A 25,426-nucleotide genomic window follows, 5' to 3' on the forward strand; every position below is an offset into this window, starting at 1 on the left:
GTTTTTTTTTTTTTATTCTTTTTATTAACAGGGAAACAGGTGGCAATCATCACAATCAAGGCAATAATCATCTACATTGAAGCGCAAGGAGTTTCAAGACATACATAGTTATCACAGTACGGAGGCATTTAACCCCTTCGCTGCTAGGCCTTTTCCCCTCCTGTGCTGAGGCTTTTTTTGGCGTTTTGGAGTAGTGCGCGCTTAGGCCCTTGTAACTTTTTGACCACATAAGGTATCCACGCCAAATTCGCGTCCTTTTCTTCCAACATCATGTGGATTCTAAAGGCGCCCTGGGTTTGTGGATTCCCTTGGAGGGGGCCCAGAAATTTAGCAAAATATAGTGATTTTTTTGTTTTTTTCAGAAAAATGGGAAAAACGGGCTGCAAATGAAAGCCTCTGGGTGTTTCCCTGAAAATGGTATCACAAAAAGGTTTGTGGGGCTGAAATCTCCATTTTCTCAGCTTTCAGGGAATGACAGACTTTTGTCAGAGAACCGAAATTTTTCACTCAGTTTTGGCATTTTTCTGGGACATAGCCTATTTTTGCTATTTTTAGAGCTTTCCACCTCCTTCCAGTTAATGGTAGAAATGAGTTTGAAAGCAATAATGGATCCTGGAAAGCTTTACATTTTCGAAAAGTAGACAAAATTCTGAATTCAGAAAGGGGTCATTTGTCTAAATCCATGAAGGTTTCGTTATAGAAACTAACAGTTAGATATTGGAATATTTGAAATTTTGTTGAAAAAAACAGCCTTTTGTCTCAACGTTTTCACCTATAACTTTTTCTAATTTTGACAGCTCTTGGAAAGCAATATACCGTTACATCCGTTAGACCTTCCTGGTTGTGGGGATATATAGGACTTGTAGTTTCACCAAGAACCCGACGAACCCAGATCCAAAAACTGAGCAGCAACTTGCAATGGTATTTTTTCATTTACTGGGTATAGTGCACTTTGTCTTGGAAAATGTATACATGGAATAATCTGTATGAAAGACACCTATGTATTTCTGAATTGGGTACAAATTATAGACTTCAGAAACAGTATATAATTGCACATTTTCAAAGTTGGGAATACTCATACTAGCATGAGAATTATTGGTCATTTTTCATAAAGATTTTTTTTTTACTCAATGTCTTTCATTCAAAGGGAGAAATGCATGAAAGCTCAATTGGTAATAACAGTTGATTTACAAATCTGAATTACCCCAAGTGTCCCGATAAAAACGGTACCTCACTTGTGTGGGTCGGCCTTGTGCCTGCGACAGGAAACGGCGGAAAATGCAACGTGGTCACACCTAAATTTAGCAGTTACAAATTGACCCTTTTTTGGCAAAGTGCCTACCTGTAGTTTTTGCACCCTAGCTCTGCCGGCACCTAGGGAAACCTTGCAAACCTATACATTTTTGAAAAGTAGACACCCAGGGGAATTCAGGATGGGGTGACTCGACTGCCTACCACCAGGTTTTGTTACCCAGAATCCCTTGCAAAGCTAAGTTTTTCACAAAATAAACACATTTTCCTCACATTTCTGTGGTGGAAAGTTCTGGAATCTGCGTGGATCAACAAATTTCCACCCACCCAACGTGCCCCCAGGTCTCCCGAAAAAAACGGTACCTCACTTGCGTGGGTAGGCATAGTGGCTGCGACATGAAACAGCGCAAAACGCAGCATGGTCGCACCTCAATTTCCCAGTGAAATTTAGCACGATTCGGACAAAAAGACTACCTTTTGTTTTTGCGCCGTAGCTCTGCCAGCACCTAGGGAAACCTAGCAAACCTATACATTTTTGAAAACTAGACACCCAGGGAAATTCAGGATGGGGTGACTCGCCTGCCTATCCCCAGGTTTTGTTACCCAGAATCCCTTGCAAACATAAAAATTTGACCAAAAAAACACATTTTCCTCACATTTCTGTGGTGGTAAGTTCTGGAATCTGCGTGGATCAACAAATTTCCACCCACCCAGCGTGCCCCCAGGTCTCCCGAAAAAAACGGTACCTCACTTGCGTGGGTAGGCATAGTGGCTGCGACATGAAACAGCGCAAAACGCAGCATGGTCGCACCTCAATTTCCCAGTGAAATTTAGCACGATTCGGACAAAAAGACTACCTTTTGTTTTTGCGCCGTAGCTCTGCCAGCACCTAGGGAAACCTAGCAAACCTATACATTTTTGAAAACTAGACACCCAGGGAAATTCAGGATGGGGTGACTCGCCTGCCTACCCCCAGGTTTTGTTACCCAGAATCCCTTGCAAACATAAAAATTTGACCAAAAAAACACATTTTCCTCACATTTCTGTGGTGGAAAGTTCTGGAATCTGCGTGGATCAACAAATTTCCACCCACCCAGCGTGCCCCCAGGTCTCCCGAAAAAAACGGTACCTCACTTGCGTGGGTAGGCATAGTGGCTGCGACATGAAACAGCGCAAAACGCAGCATGGTCGCACCTCAATTTCCCAGTGAAATTTAGCACGATTCGGACAAAAAGACTACCTTTTGTTTTTGCGCCGTAGCTCTGCCAGCATCTAGGGAAACCTAGCAAACCTATACATTTTTGAAAACTAGACACCCAGGGGAATTCAGGATGGGGTGACTCGCCTGCCTACCCCCAGGTTTTGTTACCCAGAATCCCTTGCAAACATAAAAATTTGACCAAAAAAACACATTTTCCTCACATTTCTGTGGTGGAAAGTTCTGGAATCTGCGTGGATCAACAAATTTCCACTCACCCAGCGTGCCCCCAGGTCTCCCGAAAGAAACGGTACCTCACTTGCGTGGGTAGGCATAGTGGCTGCGACATGAAACAGCGCAAAACGCAGCATGGTTGCACCTCAATTTCCCAGTGAAATTTAGCACGATTCGGACAAAAAGACTACCTTTTGTTTTTGCGCCGTAGCTCTGCCAGCACCTAGGGAAACCTAGCAAACCTATACATTTTTGAAAACTAGACACCCAGGGAAATTCAGGATGGGGTGACTCGCCTGCCTACCCCCAGGTTTTGTTACCCAGAATCCCTTGCAAACATAAAAATTTGACCAAAAAAACACATTTTCCTCACATTTCTGTGGTGGAACGTTCTGGAATCTGCGTGGATCAACAAATTTCCACCCACCCAGCGTGCCCCCAGGTCTCCCGAAAAAAACGGTACCTCACTTGCGTGGGTAGGCATAGTGGCTGCGACATGAAACAGCGCAAAACGCAGCATGGTCGCACCTCAATTTCCCAGTGAAATTTAGCACGATTCGGACAAAAAGACTACCTTTTGTTTTTGCGCCGTAGCTCTGCCAGCACCTAGGGAAACCTAGCAAACCTATACATTTTTGAAAACTAGACACCCAGGGGAATTCAGGATGGGGTGACTCGCCTGCCTACCCCCAGGTTTTGTTACCCAGAATCCCTTGCAAACATAAAAATTTGACCAAAAAAAACACATTTTCCTCACATTTCTGTGGTGGAAAGTTCTGGAATCTGCGTGGATCAACAAATTTCCACCCACCCAGCGTGCCCCCAGGTCTCCCGAAAAAAACGGTACCTCACTTGCGTGGGTAGGCATAGTGGCTGCGACATGAAACAGCGCAAAACGCAGCATGGTCGCACCTCAATTTCCCAGTGAAATTTAGCACGATTCGGACAAAAAGACTACCTTTTGTTTTTGCGCCGTAGCTCTGCCAGCACCTAGGGAAACCTAGCAAACCTATACATTTTTGAAAACTAGACACCCAGGGGAATTCAGGATGGGGTGACTCGCCTGCCTACCCCCAGGTTTTGTTACCCAGAATCCCTTGCAAACATAAACATTTGACCAAAAAAACACATTTTCCTCACATTTCTGTGGTGGAAAGTTCTGGAATCTGCGTGGATCAACAAATTTCCACCCACCCAGCGTGCCCCCAGGTCTCCCGAAAAAAACGGTACCTCACTTGCGTGGGTAGGCATAGTGGCTGCGACATGAAACAGCGCAAAACGCAGCATGGTCGCACCTCAATTTCCCAGTGAAATTTAGCACGATTCGGACAAAAAGACTACCTTTTGTTTTTGCGCCGTAGCTCTGCCAGCACCTAGGGAAACCTAGCAAACCTATACATTTTTGAAAACTAGACACCCAGGGGAATTCAGGATGGGGTGACTCGCCTGCCTACCCCCAGGTTTTGTTACCCAGAATCCCTTGCAAACATAAAAATTTGACCAAAAAAACACATTTTCCTCACATTTCTGTGGTGGAAAGTTCTGGAATCTGCGTGGATCAACAAATTTCCACCCACCCAGCGTGCCCCCAGGTCTCCCGAAAAAAACGGTACCTCACTTGCGTGGGTAGGCATAGTGGCTGCGACATGAAACAGCGCAAAACGCAGCATGGTCGCACCTCAATTTCCCAGTGAAATTTAGCACGATTCGGACAAAAAGACTACCTTTTGTTTTTGCGCCGTAGCTCTGCCAGCACCTAGGGAAACCTAGCAAACCTATACATTTTTGAAAACTAGACACCCAGGGGAATTCAGGATGGGGTGACTCGCCTGCCTACCCCCAGGTTTTGTTACCCAGAATCCCTTGCAAACATAAAAATTTGACCAAAAAAACACATTTTCCTCACATTTCTGTGGTGGAAAGTTCTGGAATCTGCGTGGATCAACAAATTTCCACCCACCCAGCGTGCCCCCAGGTCTCCCGAAAAAAACGGTACCTCACTTGCGTGGGTAGGCATAGTGGCTGCGACATGAAACAGCGCAAAACGCAGCATGGTCGCACCTCAATTTCCCAGTGAAATTTAGCACGATTCGGACAAAAAGACTACCTTTTGTTTTTGCGCCGTAGCTCTGCCAGCACCTAGGGAAACCTAGCAAACCTATACATTTTTGAAAACTAGACACCCAGGGGAATTCAGGATGGGGTGACTCGCCTGCCTACCCCCAGGTTTTGTTACCCAGAATCCCTTGCAAACATAAAAATTTGACCAAAAAAAACACATTTTCCTCACATTTCTGTGGTGGAAAGTTCTGGAATCTGCGTGGATCAACAAATTTCCACCCACCCAGCGTGCCCCCAGGTCTCCCGAAAAAAACGGTACCTCACTTGCGTGGGTAGGCATAGTGGCTGCGACATGAAACAGCGCAAAACGCAGCATGGTCGCACCTCAATTTCCCAGTGAAATTTAGCACGATTCGGACAAAAAGACTACCTTTTGTTTTTGCGCCGTAGCTCTGCCAGCACCTAGGGAAACCTAGCAAACCTATACATTTTTGAAAACTAGACACCCAGGGGAATTCAGGATGGGGTGACTCGCCTGCCTACCCCCAGGTTTTGTTACCCAGAATCCCTTGCAAACATAAAAATTTGACCAAAAAAACACATTTTCCTCACATTTCTGTGGTGGAAAGTTCTGGAATCTGCGTGGATCAACAAATTTCCACCCACCCAGCGTGCCCCCAGGTCTCCCGAAAAAAACGGTACCTCACTTGCGTGGGTAGGCATAGTGGCTGCGACATGAAACAGCGCAAAACGCAGCATGGTCGCACCTCAATTTCCCAGTGAAATTTAGCACGATTCGGACAAAAAGACTACCTTTTGTTTTTGCGCCGTAGCTCTGCCAGCACCTAGGGAAACCTAGCAAACCTATACATTTTTGAAAACTAGACACCCAGGGGAATTCAGGATGGGGTGACTCGCCTGCCTACCCCCAGGTTTTGTTACCCAGAATCCCTTGCAAACATAAAAATTTGACCAAAAAAACACATTTTCCTCACATTTCTGTGGTGGAAAGTTCTGGAATCTGCGTGGATCAACAAATTTCCACCCACCCAGCGTGCCCCCAGGTCTCCCGAAAAAAACGGTACCTCACTTGCGTGGGTAGGCATAGTGGCTGCGACATGAAACAGCGCAAAACGCAGCATGGTCGCACCTCAATTTCCCAGTGAAATTTAGCACGATTCGGACAAAAAGACTACCTTTTGTTTTTGCGCCGTAGCTCTGCCAGCACCTAGGGAAACCTAGCAAACCTATACATTTTTGAAAACTAGACACCCAGGGGAATTCAGGATGGGGTGACTCGCCTGCCTACCCCCAGGTTTTGTTACCCAGAATCCCTTGCAAACATAAAAATTTGACCAAAAAAAACACATTTTCCTCACATTTCTGTGGTGGAAAGTTCTGGAATCTGCGTGGATCAACAAATTTCCACCCACCCAGCGTGCCCCCAGGTCTCCCGAAAAAAACGGTACCTCACTTGCGTGGGTAGGCATAGTGGCTGCGACATGAAACAGCGCAAAACGCAGCATGGTCGCACCTCAATTTCCCAGTGAAATTTAGCACGATTCGGACAAAAAGACTACCTTTTGTTTTTGCGCCGTAGCTCTGCCAGCACCTAGGGAAACCTAGCAAACCTATACATTTTTGAAAACTAGACACCCAGGGAAATTCAGGATGGGGTGACTCGCCTGCCTACCCCCAGGTTTTGTTACCCAGAATCCCTTGCAAACATAAAAATTTGACCAAAAAAACACATTTTCCTCACATTTCTGTGGTGGAAAGTTCTGGAATCTGCGTGGATCAACAAATTTCCACCCACCCAGCGTGCCCCCAGGTCTCCCGAAAAAAACGGTACCTCACTTGCGTGGGTAGGCATAGTGGCTGCGACATGAAACAGCGCAAAACGCAGCATGGTCGCACCTCAATTTCCCAGTGAAATTTAGCACGATTCGGACAAAAAGACTACCTTTTGTTTTTGCGCCGTAGCTCTGCCAGCACCTAGGGAAACCTAGCAAACCTATACATTTTTGAAAACTAGACACCCAGGGGAATTCAGGATGGGGTGACTCGCCTGCCTACCCCCAGGTTTTGTTACCCAGAATCCCTTGCAAACATAAAAATTTGACCAAAAAAACACATTTTCCTCACATTTCTGTGGTGGAAAGTTCTGGAATCTGCGTGGATCAACAAATTTCCACCCACCCAGCGTGCCCCCAGGTCTCCCGAAAAAAACGGTACCTCACTTGCGTGGGTAAACATAGTGGCTGCAACAGGAAACGGTTCAAATTGTACGGTGGTGAATTTACATTACCTTATTGCAAAACTACCTTGATTTTGGGGGGGGGGGCATCTGAGTTTGTGGCCCGGGGCTCGGTGGTATTCTTTGCAAAGTAGCAAACCCAAACAGTTCTGAAAACTAGACACCCGGGGGACTCCAGGGAGGTATGGCATGCATGGGTCCCCCAATGTTTTCCTACCCAGAACTCTCTGCAAACCTTAAAATTAGGTAAAAATTGCACTTTTCCAAACTTTTTGGCGTGGGATCGCCGGGTCGGCAAAAAAGTCATACCACCCTGCGTTCCCCTTGTTCTCCCGAGTAAAAGGATACCTCACTTGTGTGGGTGCCCCAAAGCAGAATACGCCAAAAATAAATTTTGAAAAAAGTAGTTTTTACTCATATTTACGTTTTACAAATTAAGCACCCCAGCCTAAGTCACATGCCTTTGGCCCACCCACACAAGTGAGGTATCATTTTACTCGGGAGAACAAGGGAAACACTGGGTGGTAGGACATTTGTTCCGGCAGCGAGATCCCACCCAAAAAAGTATGGAAAAGTGGGTTTTTTGACCAAAATTTCAGGTTTGCAGGGGTTTCTGGGTAGGAAAACATTGGGGGACCCACGCATGCCATACCACCCTGGACTCCCCTGGGTGTCTAGTTCTCAGAACTGTTTGGGTTTGGTAGTTTCCAAAGATGCCTGCCAAGCCCCGGGCCAAAAGCTCAGGTGACCCCCTCAAAAAATAAGATTATTTGGCTAAAGGTAAAGTTTTTGTCTCCACAGTATGAATTGGGCCTTTTCCTAAAGCAGCCGCTATGCCTACCCACGCAAGTGAGGTACCATTTTTATCGGGAGACCTTGGGGAACGCTGGGTGGGAGGTAATTTGTGTGTGCCCAGTGATGCCACGCTTTCCCACACTAAAACGTGTGAAAAAACTGATTTTTTACCATGCAAAAAATGAGGTTTGCAAGGGATTCTGGGTAAAGGAACGTTGGAGGATCCACGCAAGCCATACCTCCTTGGAAGCCCCCGGTTGTCTACTTTTCAGAAATGTGTGGGATTGGTAGGTTTCCCTAGATGGCTGTTTAGCACGGGGCCAAAAACCCAGGTAACCCCTCTTGCAAAAGCTGGTGGACTTAGGGGTTACCTGGGTTTCTGGCCCCGTGCGAGACAGCCATCTATGGAAACCTATGAAACCCACACATTTCTGAAAAGTAGACACCCGGGCGCTTCCAAGGAGGTATGGCTTGCGTGGATCCGCCAACGTTCCTTTACCCAGAATCCCTTGCAAACCTCAATTTTAGCAGAAAAAAATCAATTTTTTCACACGTTGTAGTCTGGGAAAGCGTGGCATCACTGGGCTCACACAAATTACCTCCCACCCAGCATTCCCCCAGGTCTCCCGATAAAAACGGTACCTCACTTGCGTGGGTAGCCATAGTGGCTGCAACAGGAAAAGGTCCAAATCTAACAGTGGTGAATATAAAATACCCTGAAGCAATATAACTTTGATTTTTTGGGGGGGAGGCACCTGAGTTTTTGGCCCGGGATGGGTGGTATTCTTTGGAAAGTAGCAAACCCAAACAGTTCTGAAAACTAGACACCCGGGAGAGTCCAGGGAGGTATGGCATGTGTGGGTCCACCAATGTTTTCCTACCCAGAACTCCTTGCAAACCTTAAAAATAGGTAAAAATAGCACTTTTCCAAACATTTTGGCGTGGGATCGCCGTGCCGGCAAAAAAGTCCTACCACCCTGCGCTCCCCTTGTTCTCCCAAGTAAAAGGATACCACACCTTAACAGAGTTACTCAAAAGTCAAACATTCAAGCACGGCTATCTATTCCTCAAAGACACACACATACAGGTTGGATTTGGCACGAGGGCGAGTGATGGTTCAGTACATAAAATTTTATTAACAAGATATTTCAAAAAAATGAAATGCTCTGTCAATAAATAAATGCATAAAAACTGAACCAGTGACTCGCAACTCGTGAGCTGTAAAGCCACGACAAGGCACCAACCGTTTTACAGGCCATTCACGCACCTTTCATACCTGATACAAACCAGACCATTGACACCATCCGAATGGAAAAGCAACACATAACAACAATCACAATAAGGGGCAAGGTACACCCTACTGCAGAAATTAGAAAAAAAACAATTATTACTGCACACCCATCTAATCCGCAAGCACACACACATACTGGTTGGATTTGGCACGAGGGTGAGTGATGATTCAGTACATACAATTGGATACGCAAGTAATTTCATCAAAAATGAAATACACTGCGTATAATTGAAAGTATGATAAACTGAACCACTGACTCGCAGCTCGTGAGCTGTAAAGCCACGTCAAGGCACCAACCTCTTTACAGGCCATTCATACACCTTTCGTACGCGTGACACATACAAAACATTCACACCGCCAGCCGCGGACCCATCACATTTCAACACTCACACCAGCAAACAGCGCCATTCAAGGGCCCATCACTTTCACACGCCCACATTTCTGACACTGCAACTACACAAAATGATGGACTGTGTGGAGTGTCACTCAACTAGCAGTGTGTGTAGTGACCAACAGAAAGTAACTACTCACACACCGCCTGCCGAGCGCCAGTCCACCCACACCACCATCCAAGCACCAGACCATGCACACTGCCAGCCAAACACCACTCAGCGCACACCGACAGCCAACTACCACTCCACACACACCACCAGCCAAGCATCACTCCACGCACACCACCAGCCAAGCGCCACTCCACAAACACAACACCATCCAAGCACCACTCCACACACGCCGCCAGCCAAGCACCACTCCACACACACCGCCAGCCAAGCACCACTCCACTCACACCGCCAGCCAAGCACCTAACCATACACTCCGCCAGCCAAGCAAAAATCCACTAACCCCCCCAGCACAACTCCAATCCATGCACTATTCCAGCCAAGCACCAGACCACGCACACCACCAGCCAAGCGCCTGTCCACGCACACCAACAATCCAAGCACAATCCTGCACACACCACCATCAAAATTAGAATTTTTTAAAGAAATACCACAAATCAAATGTAGAAACCTACAAATCTGCTAACACAAATTCAAAACCTAAATGCTTTGCACTAATGCAAACCTAAAAGCAAACAAAAAAATATTACAGAAAACAAACCAGACAGTACACTTACAAGCTCAATGAAACTCCCAAAACTTCTTTTGTGTGTGGTACGATTTAAAACAAGCTGGCACACACAATCCAGGATTTGAAGGACAGTCAGGACAGTGCATACGAGACTCCCTCCGCACTTCTCTTCGCCAACAGACTCTACATCTTTTAGTGGGTTTGTCTTTTGCAGTTGTGGGAGGAATGTATTCTGGAAAGTGGCGATCTTTCAGTCTAGCCACTTCCTCCACCACTCCAAATCTTGGCACACTTGCCTGTTCCACTAGTACAAGGCTGCCTATTATAGTCTCCTGAAACTTAACAAAAGGCATCTTTGACTCAGGACAAGATTTCTGGAAAACAACAAAAGCATTAAAGGATGCCAAGTGGAAAAGATGGATAGCCAACTTCTTGTACCAAACGTAAGCCTTTCGAAGAGCAGCATAAGGTTCCAACCTCTGATCTACTCTGTCAACACCACCCATGTGCCTATTATAGTCTAAAATGCACACAGGTTTACGCACTTCAGCAGTCTCACCCCGAACTGGCAGAGCTTCAGTGCTTTCGTCATGGATAGTAGTCAGCATGTAAACATCTCTCCTGTCTGAAAACTTCACAGCTAGAAGCTTCCCACATCGCAATGCAGTAGACTGTCCCCGCACAAGCCTTTTGCAAACAAGTTCTATTGGAAAACCTTTCCGGTTACTGCGCATCGTGCCACATGCAACAGTGCCCACTTTGGCCAACTCCTTGAACAAACGCACACTAGTGTAGAAGTTATCTACATATAAATGGTGGCCTTTGTTAAATAATCGTCTACCTAGTTCCCACACAATTTTCTCAGTCACTCCAAAAGTGGACGGACAAGCAGAAGTGTTAATGCTGGAATCCTTACCGGTGTACACCCTGAAATTATAAACATATCCAGTCTCACTGTCACACAGCATATACAGTTTGATGCCATAGCGTGCCCTCTTACTAGGAATGTATTGCCTAAAAACCAAGCGGCCCTTGAACAACACCAAAGACTCGTCCACAGCTATTTCTCTTCCAGGTGCAAACATCTCAGGAAAACGATCAACAAAGTGATCAAGGACAGGCCGAATCTTAAAAAGACGGTCACAATCAGGGTGATCGCGTGGCAACGCTAAATCATTATCAACAAAATGCATCATGCGAAGAAGAAGCATATATCGATCACGAGTCATAAGTGCTGGAAATATAGATGTTGCCATCAAGGGACTAGTGGACCAATAAGAAGACATTGATGGCTTCCTTAGCAAGCCCATCAAAAAAGTTAATCCCAAAAACTTCTTCATCTCTTCAACATATGTGGGAGACCAATGGGTAGCTCTGGAATGGGGCTTAAGGCTGGCACTGTGGTCCCTCAAATACTGCTCTGCATACAAATTAGTTTGCTCCACAATCTCCTGCAAAAACTCATCGTCAAAAAACAATTGAAAATATTGAATTGGCAAAAAATTGTCAGTATCCACTCTACACCCTGGAACACCAGTGAAGTCTGGCAATTCCGGCTGCACCATGCCAGGGGCAACCCAGACGTCATCACTAACATGAGGAGAAGAAGCCACCCTAGCCTGCAGGCCAGATGCCTCTTGCTGCACTACATCAACGGGAACACTAGCATCCCCAGATGCCTCTTGCCTCACTACACCAACAGGAATACTAGCATCCCCAGATACATTTTGCATCTCTTCACCAACAGACGAACTCACATCCCCAGCTGCCTCTTGCATCTCAACATCAACAGAAGAACTCGCATCCCCAGATGCCACTTGCTGCTCAACAACAACAGAAAGACTAGCAGCACCAGATGCCTCATGCTGCTCAACAACAGGAAGACTAGCAGCACCAGATAACCTTTGGCGCACCACAGCAATGTGAAACCTTTTGGGCGCAGCCTTTACCACACTTGCCTGTTCCTGACGAGAAAAAAAGGGAAACCTTGAGGACCTAGGCTGCCGCTCACATGGCTCTTCCCTCTCTACCGGCACATCAATGTCCCTCTCTACCACAGGCACTTCATCAGCACTAGAAGAAGAATCATCATCCGATGATACCATGCGAAGAGAAAACTCACTGCCTGAATCTTCTGCACCTAACTCAAGCTCCGAATCGGAGTCAGTGTCTGGACCATGGTCAGAGGAAGACTCAAAAAGCAAACTAACAACCTGCTTAGCAGTAATCCTGCGAGCAGCCATTATCCTTACAAATCAAGAAGACTACACACACAAGTGAACAACAACCTACACTGTGCAAAGGAAGAAGTAAACAAGGTAGAGTCTTCACACAAAAATCAATACACTCAAAAACAATTCAAATCTAACCAAATATAAGAAGACTCACCAGCACCTACTCTGCTGAAACACAGCAAAAAGAAAGGAAATCCCACTGGAAAGAAAAAAAAACAAGTATAGATTAGACAAAGTACACATCAAGCAGCAATACAAAAAAAAAGTTAACAATCAAGAAACACAAAGCCACACAAACAGCAATAACTTCACTTTTCATAACAACACATTTATCTAGGAAAAATAGTACAAAAAACATTTACTTACCAAGCACATGCAACTACACAAGCTGCAAAACCAGCATTAACCGAACCACAACCTACACCAATACAAACAGCAAAAGCCTGGATCAAAAACAAAGAAGAAAAAAAATAATTTAATACTACATTTCACAAACAACATAACAAATGAATAAACAATACACAAATGTACCCCCAAAATCACATCCACACAGATGGGCCATCAAAAAGGGCAAAACGGACAAAAGTACGGGTTGATTTGCCCACCGGGGGGGGGGGGGCCAGAACATCTAAATTTAAAATCCGACCCACCTGAAAGCGACCCTTGCACAATGGGTCACTTCCTACAATCTAAAATAAAATCCCTGGTGCTAGTGAGGGCATTTCCACCGCACAATCGCAATGCTGTGCGCGACCGTGAGCCAGAAATGCCCTGCAAAGAGACATCAGAAGAGAGGAAAATCACTTACCTCTCCCCTGAAGCCTCTTTGCAAACCCCCCCAAATATCTCAAAACCAACCTAACACCTCCAGGCGCAGGAAGCAAATGGCTTCCCGACCGCCTGGGAATCCCTGAAGATGTTGGCGCGTGCTGTGCGCGCTGACATCATCAGGGATTCTCATGGGGAGGGGGACAACAGAATTACTGTGGTTAACTGCGATGCTGGACAGAGGCACTTGCATCCTTGATTTTCACAAGCGCAATCCTAAAACAGTTCCTATGACCAGGAGCTTCTTTCTCCCCATCTGCTGCTCTCAACAGTCTCTGACCATTTATACACATAAGAGGCATGTGAACTCACACAGAAGATCCCCTATTGGCAACGCCCACCAACTAGCGGAGTGCACCATCTTTCCTAAATTTACCCACTATGATGGACAGCTCACTCAAGGGACCTGTGCACACATTGGTGCGATGGCATAGTAACACACACGGACACTGGAGACAAAGCAAGCGCTCGAGTTGCAGCACAAATTCAGAAAAACATTCATCAGCCCAAAAACATTTGTGACCTTCCCACTATGATTCACAGCTCACACAAGGGACCCCTGCGCACATCTGTGCAATTGCATAGTAACGCACACATGGACACTGGAGACAAAGATGGGGCTCGAGTTGCAGCACAAACTCAGGAAAGCAATCATCAGCCCAAAAACATTTGTGAACTTCCCACTATGATGAACAAATGGTCTCTGCTTCCAGATACCTAAGAGCGTTGCTAGTTTATTCAGATAACAACCAACACACACTGGGGTCGATTGTGAAAATATGGTATTGTGTACAAAAAAGGGGAGAAATGCTCCTCTTTTAGGTGTCCCCTCACTCACCAGGGTTGCCCCACGGTGACATGCTTCATCATTGGGGCCATCCCAGTCCTCTACGGGCTGGGGCGTGCTGCGACTTGCGAAAGTTACGTAGGAGCACTTTATTAGACTATGTGTGGTGCATGTGTATTTGAGGAGTGGACTATGTGATGTGTGAAATACCTGCCCAGTAGGTTTACAATAAACTTTATTCTTGCCTCTAGGTGGTAATAAACGGGGTGGAAAGATAGGCTGCCCTAAACGTAATGTGTCCAGATGTACCTATCAACTCCTATCGTCGACATGTTTCGTGCATACCCCAAACACTATGATGGACAGCTCACACAAGGGACCCCTGCGCACATCTGTGCAATTGCATAGTAACGCACACATGGACACTGGAGACAAAGATGGCGCTCGAGTTGCGGCACAAACTCAGGAAAACAATCATCAACACAAAAAAATTTGTGAGCTTCCCACTATGATGGACAGCCCACTCAAGGGACCCCTGCGCACATTTGTGCAGTTGCATAGTAACGCACCCATGGTCAATGGAGACAAAGATGGCGCTAGAGTTGCAGCACAAATTCAGGTAACAATCAACAGCCCAAAAACATTTGTGAGCTTCCCACTATGATGGACAGCTCACTCAAGGGACCCCTTCGCACATGGCATAGTAACACACACATGGTCACTGGAGACAAAGCATGTGTTTGAAAAGCAGCACACAAAAAAAAAACATTCATCAGGCCAAAAACACTAGTGAGCTTTGCCTAGGCAGCACAGGTGTGTTTTTTAGCCACTTCAGAAACACACATCAGTATAAGTAATGAAGGACAGAGGCACTTGCATCCTTCATTACAATGAGCACTATTATTTTACTTTATAAATGACCCCCATCGGCATTTTTGTAGAAAAAACGGCCTTTCAACAACATTGCAGCAAAGAGAAGACTTCATAGATAATGTTCCCCCAACAAGGGGAGCGACCCTTCCCCAAGGGGCCGCTCCCCGAACTACGAAATTGATCATCCATGAAAAAAAAAAAAAAAATCCCTAACATTCCTGCTGCACGATCGCACGATCGTGCAGCAAGAAACCTCTAAAGTGCCCTCGAGGGAAAGGAAAAGCCTTTCCTTTCCCTCGTTAGAAGTTACAAGCAATCTCCCCCGCCCCAGCCGCAAAACAAACCTCTTTCCCATCCGACGCGCAGGAAGCAAATGGCTTCCCTGCGCGTCGGTAAACAAAAGGAGCCTCCGGTGACGTCAGCGCGCCTCGCGCGCTGACGTCATTGATGACGCGGGCGGGGAGGGCGGGGGGAGGCAGGGGAAGGTCTTCCCCTGCCATCCCCGCAGAAACTAAAAAAATCGGGCTGACTCGGGGGGAGCGCTGGCGCTTCCCCCGAGGGTGGGGCTCATGACGAGCTGGGCTCGTCATGAGCGTGCGAGGAGGCTACGCCATGACGAGCCCAGCTCGTCATCAGCCCCGAAGGGGTTAAAAATAAATCAAATAGCGTTCACAGTACAAGCGGTTCGTCAATCAAGGCACCAATACATTGTTGTTTCGTAATTGGAAGTAATACCTGTTCTGGGAGTTCTTTAGCTCCTATTCAACATGCAGGTCTACAGAGGGTTTAAGAAGACCTTCAGACAATAGGCCCTGCTCTCTTTTGATGCCTGCTTTCTCCGAGTTGGACAAAAATGTCATTGCCTCCAATCTTAATGGCATTCCCCCACAGTGGCACTTCAGTGAGATGTGGATGTACGTTAACCAGTCTGCTCAACTCTCCATGCATTCAGTGTAGAGTAGATGTCTGGATTAAAACCCCACCTGTATTACTTGTCATTGTACATGATGCTCTCCTTCGCCACTGAAAACTGTATTCACGATGGCCAACCACACCCAGGTGATAGATGTAGTATGGAAGACCTTGGACTTTACGGGCCAGTCTTTTGGATAGGTAGTGCGAGTACATACATGGCAGGCCGAGTACACCAAACATAGTTGCTGCGTAGGACTTCAACACTTTAAGTATAAACCTCCTCCTCTTCCATATGTATCTTTTACTTTCTGAATCAGTTTTTCATACTAGGGCCTGGACATAACCCAAAAACGCAAAAAACCTAATGAAATCTCAGTTCATTTTAATGCTGTACAGCTGTCTCCAAATTAAAAGCCCTAAAGGAAACTCAGCAGAGGCTTTTTCAAAGCAGCAAATTTCACATTATCTTGGACTATGTCCTTCTAACTCTGATTCACCAGCACCAGGTTCCTAGTGGCCCATCAAAATGGTTAAGGCCCATGGACACCTCTCTAGTGTTAATAGTAAGGGGAAGATTCTTGCTTATATCCCATACACTCTATACCCCAATAAGGATGAGAAGTCGGTGATAACAATCCTTAAGTTCAGAAGAGATAAAGCCAGGTTTGTTGGCGAGTGGAGTTCTTCATCTGCATGTAGACAAGATTTTCATCTGCATGTAGACATTCCACAGTAAGAACACCCTCACGTGTTCTGACAGCAGCAGACATGGGTTCAAGGAAAAATAGAAAGTCAGACAAAGTGCCCACACAATTAATCTTGGCTTCTGGCTCCTCATACAACTAAGGCACCTTCCCCACAAATCCTGACCCAAGTAATAACATGTCCCGCGGTGCGAAATATGTACTTCCACTCCACACAGTCAAACACCTTTTTTGCATCAAGAAACAGGGCGATCTTTTGATCTTTGACATTAAGTGCCTGCTACATAGTATTTCAGAAAAGTTATGCATGTTATCATGCAGGGCACCCGGTAACAAATCCCACTTGGGAGGGTTGTATCAATTCTAGAGTTACCGTTGTTAAAAAGTTTAATATGCAAGTTCAAAAAGAAAATCTGGCAATACCTCACACAATTCAAGAAGCCCTTTCCAGATTTCGGGGTAAGAGTTATAATTTCCCTGTAAAACTGTGAATGTAAAGACCCCGTCGCCTCTATATCTTTGAACACATTGTGCAGAATCTTCACTAACCTATTCTTCTTGACTTTGGAAAAGTCTACATTGAGCCAGTCTTCCCATTTTCCTGTATGTCCTCAATTGCCACTCGAATATCTTCAAAGTCAATGGCCAACACAACACTTTCATTGAAACCATCAGCATTAAACGCATTCAAATGTGTAGGTATGGAAATAATCTAATTGGATAAACAAAATCAATCGTATGTAACACAATTCATGGAAAAAAAATGAATGAAAAACAAGCGTGCGAAAATAAGGCTATTGTATTCACTTTAGCTATATTGCTGAATAACATATGTTAGTAGGGGTACAGATAAATGCAACCAGACACATGTTTAGTGTGTAGTTTGTCAATCGTATTACAATAATCATGTATGAGACAAATGTATGTCCACTCCACTCTCTAAAAGCAGTCAGAAGAACATATCCATGGGCTGTAGTATTTGTACTAATGTTAGGAAAATTACAGAACAGAAGTGGAACTAGGAAGTTTTGGTCTCTATAGTGTTAAGCATGTGAGACCATCTTCAGGACTAATTGCATTTGTGAAATCTGATGTCCCCAACTTTGTATCACTCCCCATCGGGTGAGAGAAATGGACCAGATTTGATTAATTAACTGATTAAATATGCCAAACAATGGCAGAGTCCTAAGTTGTATTTTGGTCAAGCATCAGCTCTTGCATGCTATGGAAGAACTCACACTAGTAGCCAGCCATGAATCAAACACACCAGCTCTCCTTCCTCAAAGTTTGAGGAAGGAAAGCTGGCGAAATACAACGTAGGACTCTGGCATTGTTGGGCATATTTAACCAGTGTTAATTAAGCAAATACAACTTTGACAAACCTTTCCATGTTGTAAATCTGGCACATATTTTGGAAACCATGCTCAAACGATTGGTTTGACCAAGTGCCTTCAAGATGCTTAATTCCATTATCCCTTCAGGGCTGACCATCAGATTATAAGACCTGTACTATAGGACACTTGTGTTATATACATAACTTGCTGTAATTCAGCCTGCACTCTGCCACCAAGAGTTTAAATGAAAGCTTCCCCGTCATGTGTTACCCACCTTAGCATCAAGGAGGTTTATCACTAACCCCTTAAACCGCTGGGTGACGTGGACTGTGTTGTTGTTCCAGACTTTGGCAAGCTTTCCGGTGGTTTTCAGCACTCTACCTAGTCTATAATTTTAGTCCAACCTCAGAAAATACCCTATGATGTCTTGTCAATGGATACACTTTATTGTGCCAAATTTGCTTTGGTGTAGCACGTATGTATCAGGAAAGACATTTGGCACTCAGGCTCAAAATTATTTATTTTTAGATTCTTACAGCTCCACATGCATGATGATGTCAAACAGCAGATCAGAGAGCTGTGGTTCCCAGTCCTTGTTTTTCCAGCGAGGTTTGTGTGTCTATTCCTGGATGAAAGTTGAGAGACTAAGTTATAGGAATTTGTCATTTGAATTTCTTTTGGGAGCAAAGAAATATATCCTTCCTTACTTAATTCTGCCTCCTACATATTGCTTAGTACTTGCTATCTGATACCAGCCTTTGCCTTCCTTCCCTTCACATACACCTTTCACCTTTTGAAGCCTGCCTTCTGACAAACCACTCCTTATATATGAAGATGGCGAATAGGAGTTATGGTTGAAGAGGTTGATACTTTGTATCTGGCAATTTTTCCTTTTCTGGAAGACTCTAAAGTGAGAGGGGGTGGATCCTGAACCCACCACCTGGCAGTCACCCTAAAATATCTGTGTGATAATGTATGAAGATGCATAATTGTGTCCATATAGGTGTTGGTAGCTGATACAGACGGTAAGAGATAAACCTCTTATGCCATTGGAAACTTTGAATCAACACTTCAGTCATTTCATATTTTGTGGATACTGTTTGTCCCTATATCATACATGCCACACTTGGACAGCTTCATTACGCTTATTTTGCATTTGTGTAGAGTGTATGTCTTTTTAGTGTTTGATTTCAAAAGTTTTTTTATATTTCTTCTGCTTACAAATAAAGTTAAAAAAAATAACCTACCTCAATAAATATAATAATATAGACCCCTTAATGGGTGTTATTTTTTCCTGGAGCATTGCCTGTTATTTCGAAAGTACCGTTTGGTGGGTGTAACAGAAACTTCCGAAGAAAACTGTTGAAACAAATTCTTTGTAAAATGTTGAGCAAATGAGAAAAACAGTGATGGGTGGAATTCTTGAAATAATCTCAGCCACTGTTGGAAGCAACTCCAGATAGGTTTCGTTTTAGGAAAATGAAATAGCCCCTAGACTGTGTTACTAAACAATGTCTTCTTTCCATAATGCATATAATAGTATTGCTGTTTACAAGAGTGTCTGATGGTATCTTGGTGGGAATTGTAATCTCTAAATGGTCAGAAAAGGGGTAAGATGCGAACTTCTAATCATATGACACTTAAAATGAAACTATATTGAAAAAGATAGTGATCAATTTATGTTGCTGTTTGTTTCATAGCATCATGAATTCTCTGGTAATCGTCTTATTCTTATCTGGAATGGTAGCCATGATAATGCTGCGGACTTTGCATAAAGATATTGCAAGGTACAATCAAATGGATTCTACAGTAAGTTACATCTTCCTGCAATACGTGTTTTTCGGTTTGTTTTAATTGCCAACTAAAGAAAATATAACTAATATTTGTTTATTCAATGGATCAGTGTTAGTCATAATGTATTCATTATATTTTATTCCAGCTAAATTGTTTGATACATTCATTCTGCTTTATAGGATCCTGGACATATAATTCCATTAAAGTGATGTGAGATCCTAGAACAGTGAAAATTTGCGCAGCCTTGAGTTATTCTTTCTATTCGTTGTGGGAAGATCCCTAACCACCGTTGGCTTAATTTTTCTCTTTGTTTTTTAAAAATATATTTTTATTGGCATTTCATAAATTTATACAACATTCATAAACTCAGTACATAATAAAACTGTATCACATGACGCTTGTGTCCAGGCGCATTGTTACTCTTGGTAGTTAGTTTATAAAACAGAAGAAGGTATTATTAATCTTAAACAGGCAGTATAAAGTAAATAGATCCACACATATAGTGTATAATTTCTATTGCGTCACTAGTACTTTATGTAGCATTATAAAAATGCCATATTTAAAACCATGTAACTTATTTAGAAGGTCAAGCTAATCACAAAACTAATAATTCTCCCATGGCTAAAGCATAGGGGGATGGCTGTGTTCAAAAGCTGAATTAGAGCGTTAATTGAGAAAAGGGGAAGTTTTGAAACATTCAGAATGTACTTTGGTGTTCTATATGTTAAAAGCATGTGTGGCAAAAGACGTATAATTTGCTGTTCCAGCCTATAGACTTAGGGTCTCTGTCCAACGACCGTGGGTGACCTGCCCTTCTCAAGGGGGTTGTGTCATTTCTTCTAGTCTTTGAAAATTCCTTGCGTAGCTCATCCCTTTTCCTGGTACCAGGGTATTTACCAAGGCCTCAGGCTTCTCTATGTAGGGCAATAGTTTTGCTAGCCATAACCTTTTTAACAGCTGACTTCCATTCCCTAATATAGGGACCTGAAGTAGAGTACTAGATAGTTATAATGGCCCATATCGCCAGTCTCTGTAATATATCTGCCAGTTTAATTCCTACCTTACTGTGTTTCGGGCAGGGAGGGAGGCCTAGGAGACGGACTTCTGGTGTAACTTAGTGCTTCCTACCAGTAACCTTTGCGATGCAATCTTTGACTTCCTGCCAGACTGTATAATGATAGGACATAACCACATAACTAAAAAACAGCTTTCACTTATTTTCCTCGTTGTACTGCACAAAAAGCTTTCTTTTTCCCTCGTTAATTTTTTTCTTTTTTTATGATGCACTTAATTCCAATGATTTTTTTCATCTTGGAAAGTTCTTCTTGTTCGCAGCTTTTCAACAGATGCTTCTAGGCCTGTAACTGTTCATACAATAATTGCTTAGTTACATGGAGTAGACTTTCTGTAGTTGAACAGGTTGTTGAAGATTCCCTTGAACAATCTGAGATGCTTGTAATTTGCCTGAGCCACACCTGTTCCATAGTTATACCTATTAGTTATTGTGTTGTGTATTTGGGACTTAGTTGTGTAAGTGCCACTTGAGGGAAAAATAAAAAGTCAGTTTTGCAGATTCTGTTAGTATCTGCAGTTGCATGATCTTTGTATACTTAAAACATTTTTTTACATTTGGGAAATTAATATAGAGATGTAAATGTGATAGAGCAAAATACTGTAGACCTAAGGCCTGATTTAAATCTCGGCAGACAAGTTACTCAGTCTTAACGGTGACTGATATCCTGTCTGCCGAAATATAAATCCCATAGAATATATTGGCAGACGGGAGGGATATCCATCACTGTTGTGGCGGAGTAACTCATCCACGAGACCAAAATCAGGCCCTTAGTTATTTGTTGGCTTGGTGGTACCTAAAAAAAGAGTTTTGGAATGCCCTACATCCTGATGGGGTATCCCCTCATCAAAACCTGATTCGGAAAGATTCCCATTCAGGACACAATGCTCTCTGTGCAGGAGGGATACTAACACTTGCTTTTTTCAGAGAATCACAATTCTCCATATTTGGCAAGTAGTAATGCGGTCGTCATTACGCACACTTTTGTGACGCACTCGTGTATGGATTCAGATTCCAGAAAAGAAGCACATATTGCGATATCAGTCTAACAAAATGTTCTGGTATAAGTTGCACTCCATAGCCCAGACAGTCTTAATAATGATCATTACTTTGTGAGACCTCCAAGGATGAGGAACCTGTGGGGCAAAATGTCAATTAGGAAAATAAGTTTCTTACCTACTGTACCACTTTTTATATTTTTGTAGATACTATATGTCCCCTGAGATTTCTTATAGCCCTCCTGCCTTCTCTACTTCATTTTATCACTTTATGTAGCTAACTCTTCCTTTTCCTCATTGCTTTAGTGGAGTGTGGAAACCCAGACACAGGTGACACATCCGTGGACCCATATGTCATATATGAGCAGATCTAAAGTTGACAATGTAGCAATGGCACAAAGTGCCAGATTCAAGCTATTGCTGAATAAAAAAAAAATTAACGATTCCCTGTGACTCCCACAGAAGATTCAGCAATGTGGAATAAGTGAAAAGATACATACCCACTAGAATATTAGTATCTAACTTTTTCTTTTGTATGTGTTTCCGTTCCTGCCTGCTATTGCAGGCAGTTCCAAACTAGGAGTCATGATTGAAAAATATCACATAACCAGGAAAATACTTTTTCATATTTTCCCTTTGTTCGAGAGAAATTCTTTGGAGCACAATCAAATGACCATTTACAGACCTTAAAGGAGGTTAGTACTTATGTGATCTTACTTGTCCTTGCATTTCCAACAAAATATTTTCATCTTCATCAGAAGAATAACCAGGTGTTCTGATTTTGCCAGTCACTCCAACTGCCATGAAAGCCAAAACACAGTACATCTGGTCAGTGAGGAGCAGCTGGTGAAACCAAAACTGTGTCATGGCGTGGGAAACCAGCTGGCTCATCGACCACCATAGTGACTGCTTCATAGCTGCTTTGATGTGGAATCTTTGTCCTACCCACACAACTTCCATGGGCGTAATGAGTGTGGATGGCAGTCCATCTGGTAAAGTGATTGGGAGTAACTTTGGGCCATTTGATCCTACAGATTGTCCACTTTTGTCATTCTCCATTCGGTCTCTTTTCCCATCTGGATGTTCAAGCCATCCTGAAAAAGCAGAGATTAAGCTGATGCTACCAAACAAAAACTTCATTCCATCTTCTAGACCAGTTATTTCCTGGTGGAGAAAATGGGCATAGTAGAAGCCTCCAACTTGTAGCTTGCACTACTTGAGCAAATATCTGTGGGAGGATAAGGGCAAGATGATAACCTGAGTTCAGTTGATGCATGTTTTAGAACTTCAGGATGGCTGGTGTTTCTGGACTAGAGCTGTGTATAATCATTATTTCACAAGTGTAATTTCTCATAAATCCTGATTCTTTGGCTGGGTGTATGACGGGTAATTTCTGTTTTCTATAAGTTGATGATTTAATTGTCTCTTGTGAGAATAACTCAAGTACTCCGGGTGTCTCTGAAAATGTGAAATTGTATGTGTGCTGCAGCTGCATGCGCTGCTGTACTCTGATCATTCACTGTAGGAAGCTGGCTCTTTATATAGGATACCAAAACGAGGTATACTGTGCAGAGTCCAGGTATCCCTTATAAGTGAACAGAGGCTTGCTCTAGCAAACCCAAGATGCTCTCTTAGGGGGCAGTATGGTCGAGAAGCCCTAGGCTAATCAAAGAGAAGTGTCCAGCATGTGTACTTAAAATGGCTGCCCTGGTCACTTTCACCGGCAATAATTGAACTGGCCAGCACAGGGGCATATCTTCTCATGCAGATATGTCCACACCTAGTATAGTGCACCCTGCCTTGGGGCTGGAAGGCCTGCTGTAGGGGTGACATACCGATACTGCTTGCAGTGCCTACAGGCATGGCACACAGAGATGTGTGCCATGTTGTGTTTTCACTTGTATCTGCACCAAGACACTCAGCCTGCAATGGCAATCTGTATGAGTTAGGTGAACGGTCCCTTAGAATGACCCAATACATGTTGCAGCCACTAGGGACCCTTTTTAGTATCTGTTCCCTAGGTATCTGGGTTGTCGTTTACTAGGTAATTACAGGAGTGCCTAAGGTATTGCCAATTGGGGGAACAGTTGTACAGCTTTAGGTAAAGAGATCTAGCATGGGGGATCTGGATAGCAGGAATGCAGTGCACTTTCTGTCGAAATTGCATCAAATACCAGGCAAAAAGTAGAGGTGACCATGTCAAAAGGGGCACTTTCCTATACAATTCCCCCTGCAGCAAGGACTTTCGTTCACCAACCTCTGGAAGGTGGCATGGGTATTCTTTAAACCAGATGGCATTACTGTAATTTGGTAATGTCCATCTGGGGTCGAGAATGTTGATTTTTCTTTTGCTTCAGGTGTCAGACCAATCTGCCAGTACTTTAATGTTAAAGCGAAAGTACTGTGAAAAAAGACTGCTCCTAGCCTGTCAATAAGTTCATATGCCATTGGGATAGGATGTGCATCTGTCTTAGTGACAGCATTGGTACCTCTATAGTTCACACTAAACCTCAGATCTGGTTTACTTACCACCCTTGGAATGAGGATTGGAGACTAAGACCACTAGACTGACCCAGGGATTTCAGAGGGCTCAATCACCCCTAACTCCAGCGTCCTGATGCTTTCCTTGGTAAGATTGTCTTACAGTTTACTTTTGACAGTCATACTGTCACCCACCAGTGTCCCTGTCATGGACACACCTGTCACTCTGACTAGGGGTGAGGGAAAAGAGCTTGGCATGGGTAGAGAGGGTGTCTGAAGTGACCATTACATTAACTGACCCATCTTTAGAACTCTGGGCGAGGAGGTCCGGGAGAGACTTCCTGATCCTAGTCAGTGACCATCAGCATGGCCACATAAGCCCTATCATGTAAAGATTTTAGGCTATTCACATGGATGACCCTGTGAGGGTTCCTGTTAGTGCCTAGCTCAATTGGGTAAGTGACCTCACCTTTCCTTTCAAGGACAGAGTAAGGGCCTTGCCATTTGTTCTGGAGCGCCCTGGAAGCCACCTGCTCTGGTACCCACACATTCTGCCCTGGTTGGAATTCAACCAGTGCAACCTTTTGATCTTACCAGAGCTACTGGAGCTCTTGGCTGGCCTCAAAGTTTTTTTATGCTTTCTCCATGTGCTCAACCATTCTTGAACGTAGGCCAAGTGCATAGTCCACTCTATCTTGTTTAGGCTCTTGGAGAGGTCTCTCACAGCCTTCCTTCATTAGACGCAATGGTCTCCTTACAGGATGGCCAAACAGAAGTTCAAAGGGGAAAAACCTACTCCCTTCTGTGGTACTTCTCTGTAGGTGAAAAGCAGGGATGGCAAAAAGACATTTCATCTCCTTCTGAGTTTTTCAGGGAGTCGCAACATCATGTCTTTCATAGTTTTGTTGAATCTCTCAACTAAACCATTGGTTATTGGATGATATGGGTTAGTGAACTTCTAAGTCAAACCACATTCATACCACATGGCTTTTAGGTAGCGAGACATCAAGCTACTACCTCTGCCTGACATCTCCTTAGGGAAGCCCACTCTTGTAAAGATACACAAGAGGGCCCTGGCAACTGCAGGATCAGTGACAGTCCTAAGTGGAATAGCTTCAGGGTACCTGGCGGCATGATCTACTACCACCAGTATAAATCTGTTACCTGGTGCTTTTAGAGGGTGCAGCGGGCCAACAACGTCAATCCATACCATTTCACGTGCAACCCTAACCACTGGGAGTGGACTTA

General features: G+C 44.1%; 1 protein-coding gene across 1 annotated transcript in view; it reads left to right on the top strand.

The window, feature by feature from the left end:
• Positions 1–25,426, top strand: part of TM9SF2 (transmembrane 9 superfamily member 2) — a 402,149-nt gene that overhangs the window by 197,539 nt on the left and 179,184 nt on the right. Inside the window, exon 9 of the mRNA XM_078657617.1 lies at positions 19,534–19,642. Coding sequence (XP_078513743.1) covers positions 19,534–19,642 — 109 coding nt within the window. The remainder of the gene's footprint in view (positions 1–19,533; positions 19,643–25,426) is intronic.

Source organism: Lissotriton helveticus, chromosome 8 (genome assembly GCF_964261635.1).
Source record: "Lissotriton helveticus chromosome 8, aLisHel1.1, whole genome shotgun sequence".
NCBI classification, from domain to species: domain Eukaryota; kingdom Metazoa; phylum Chordata; class Amphibia; order Caudata; family Salamandridae; genus Lissotriton; species Lissotriton helveticus.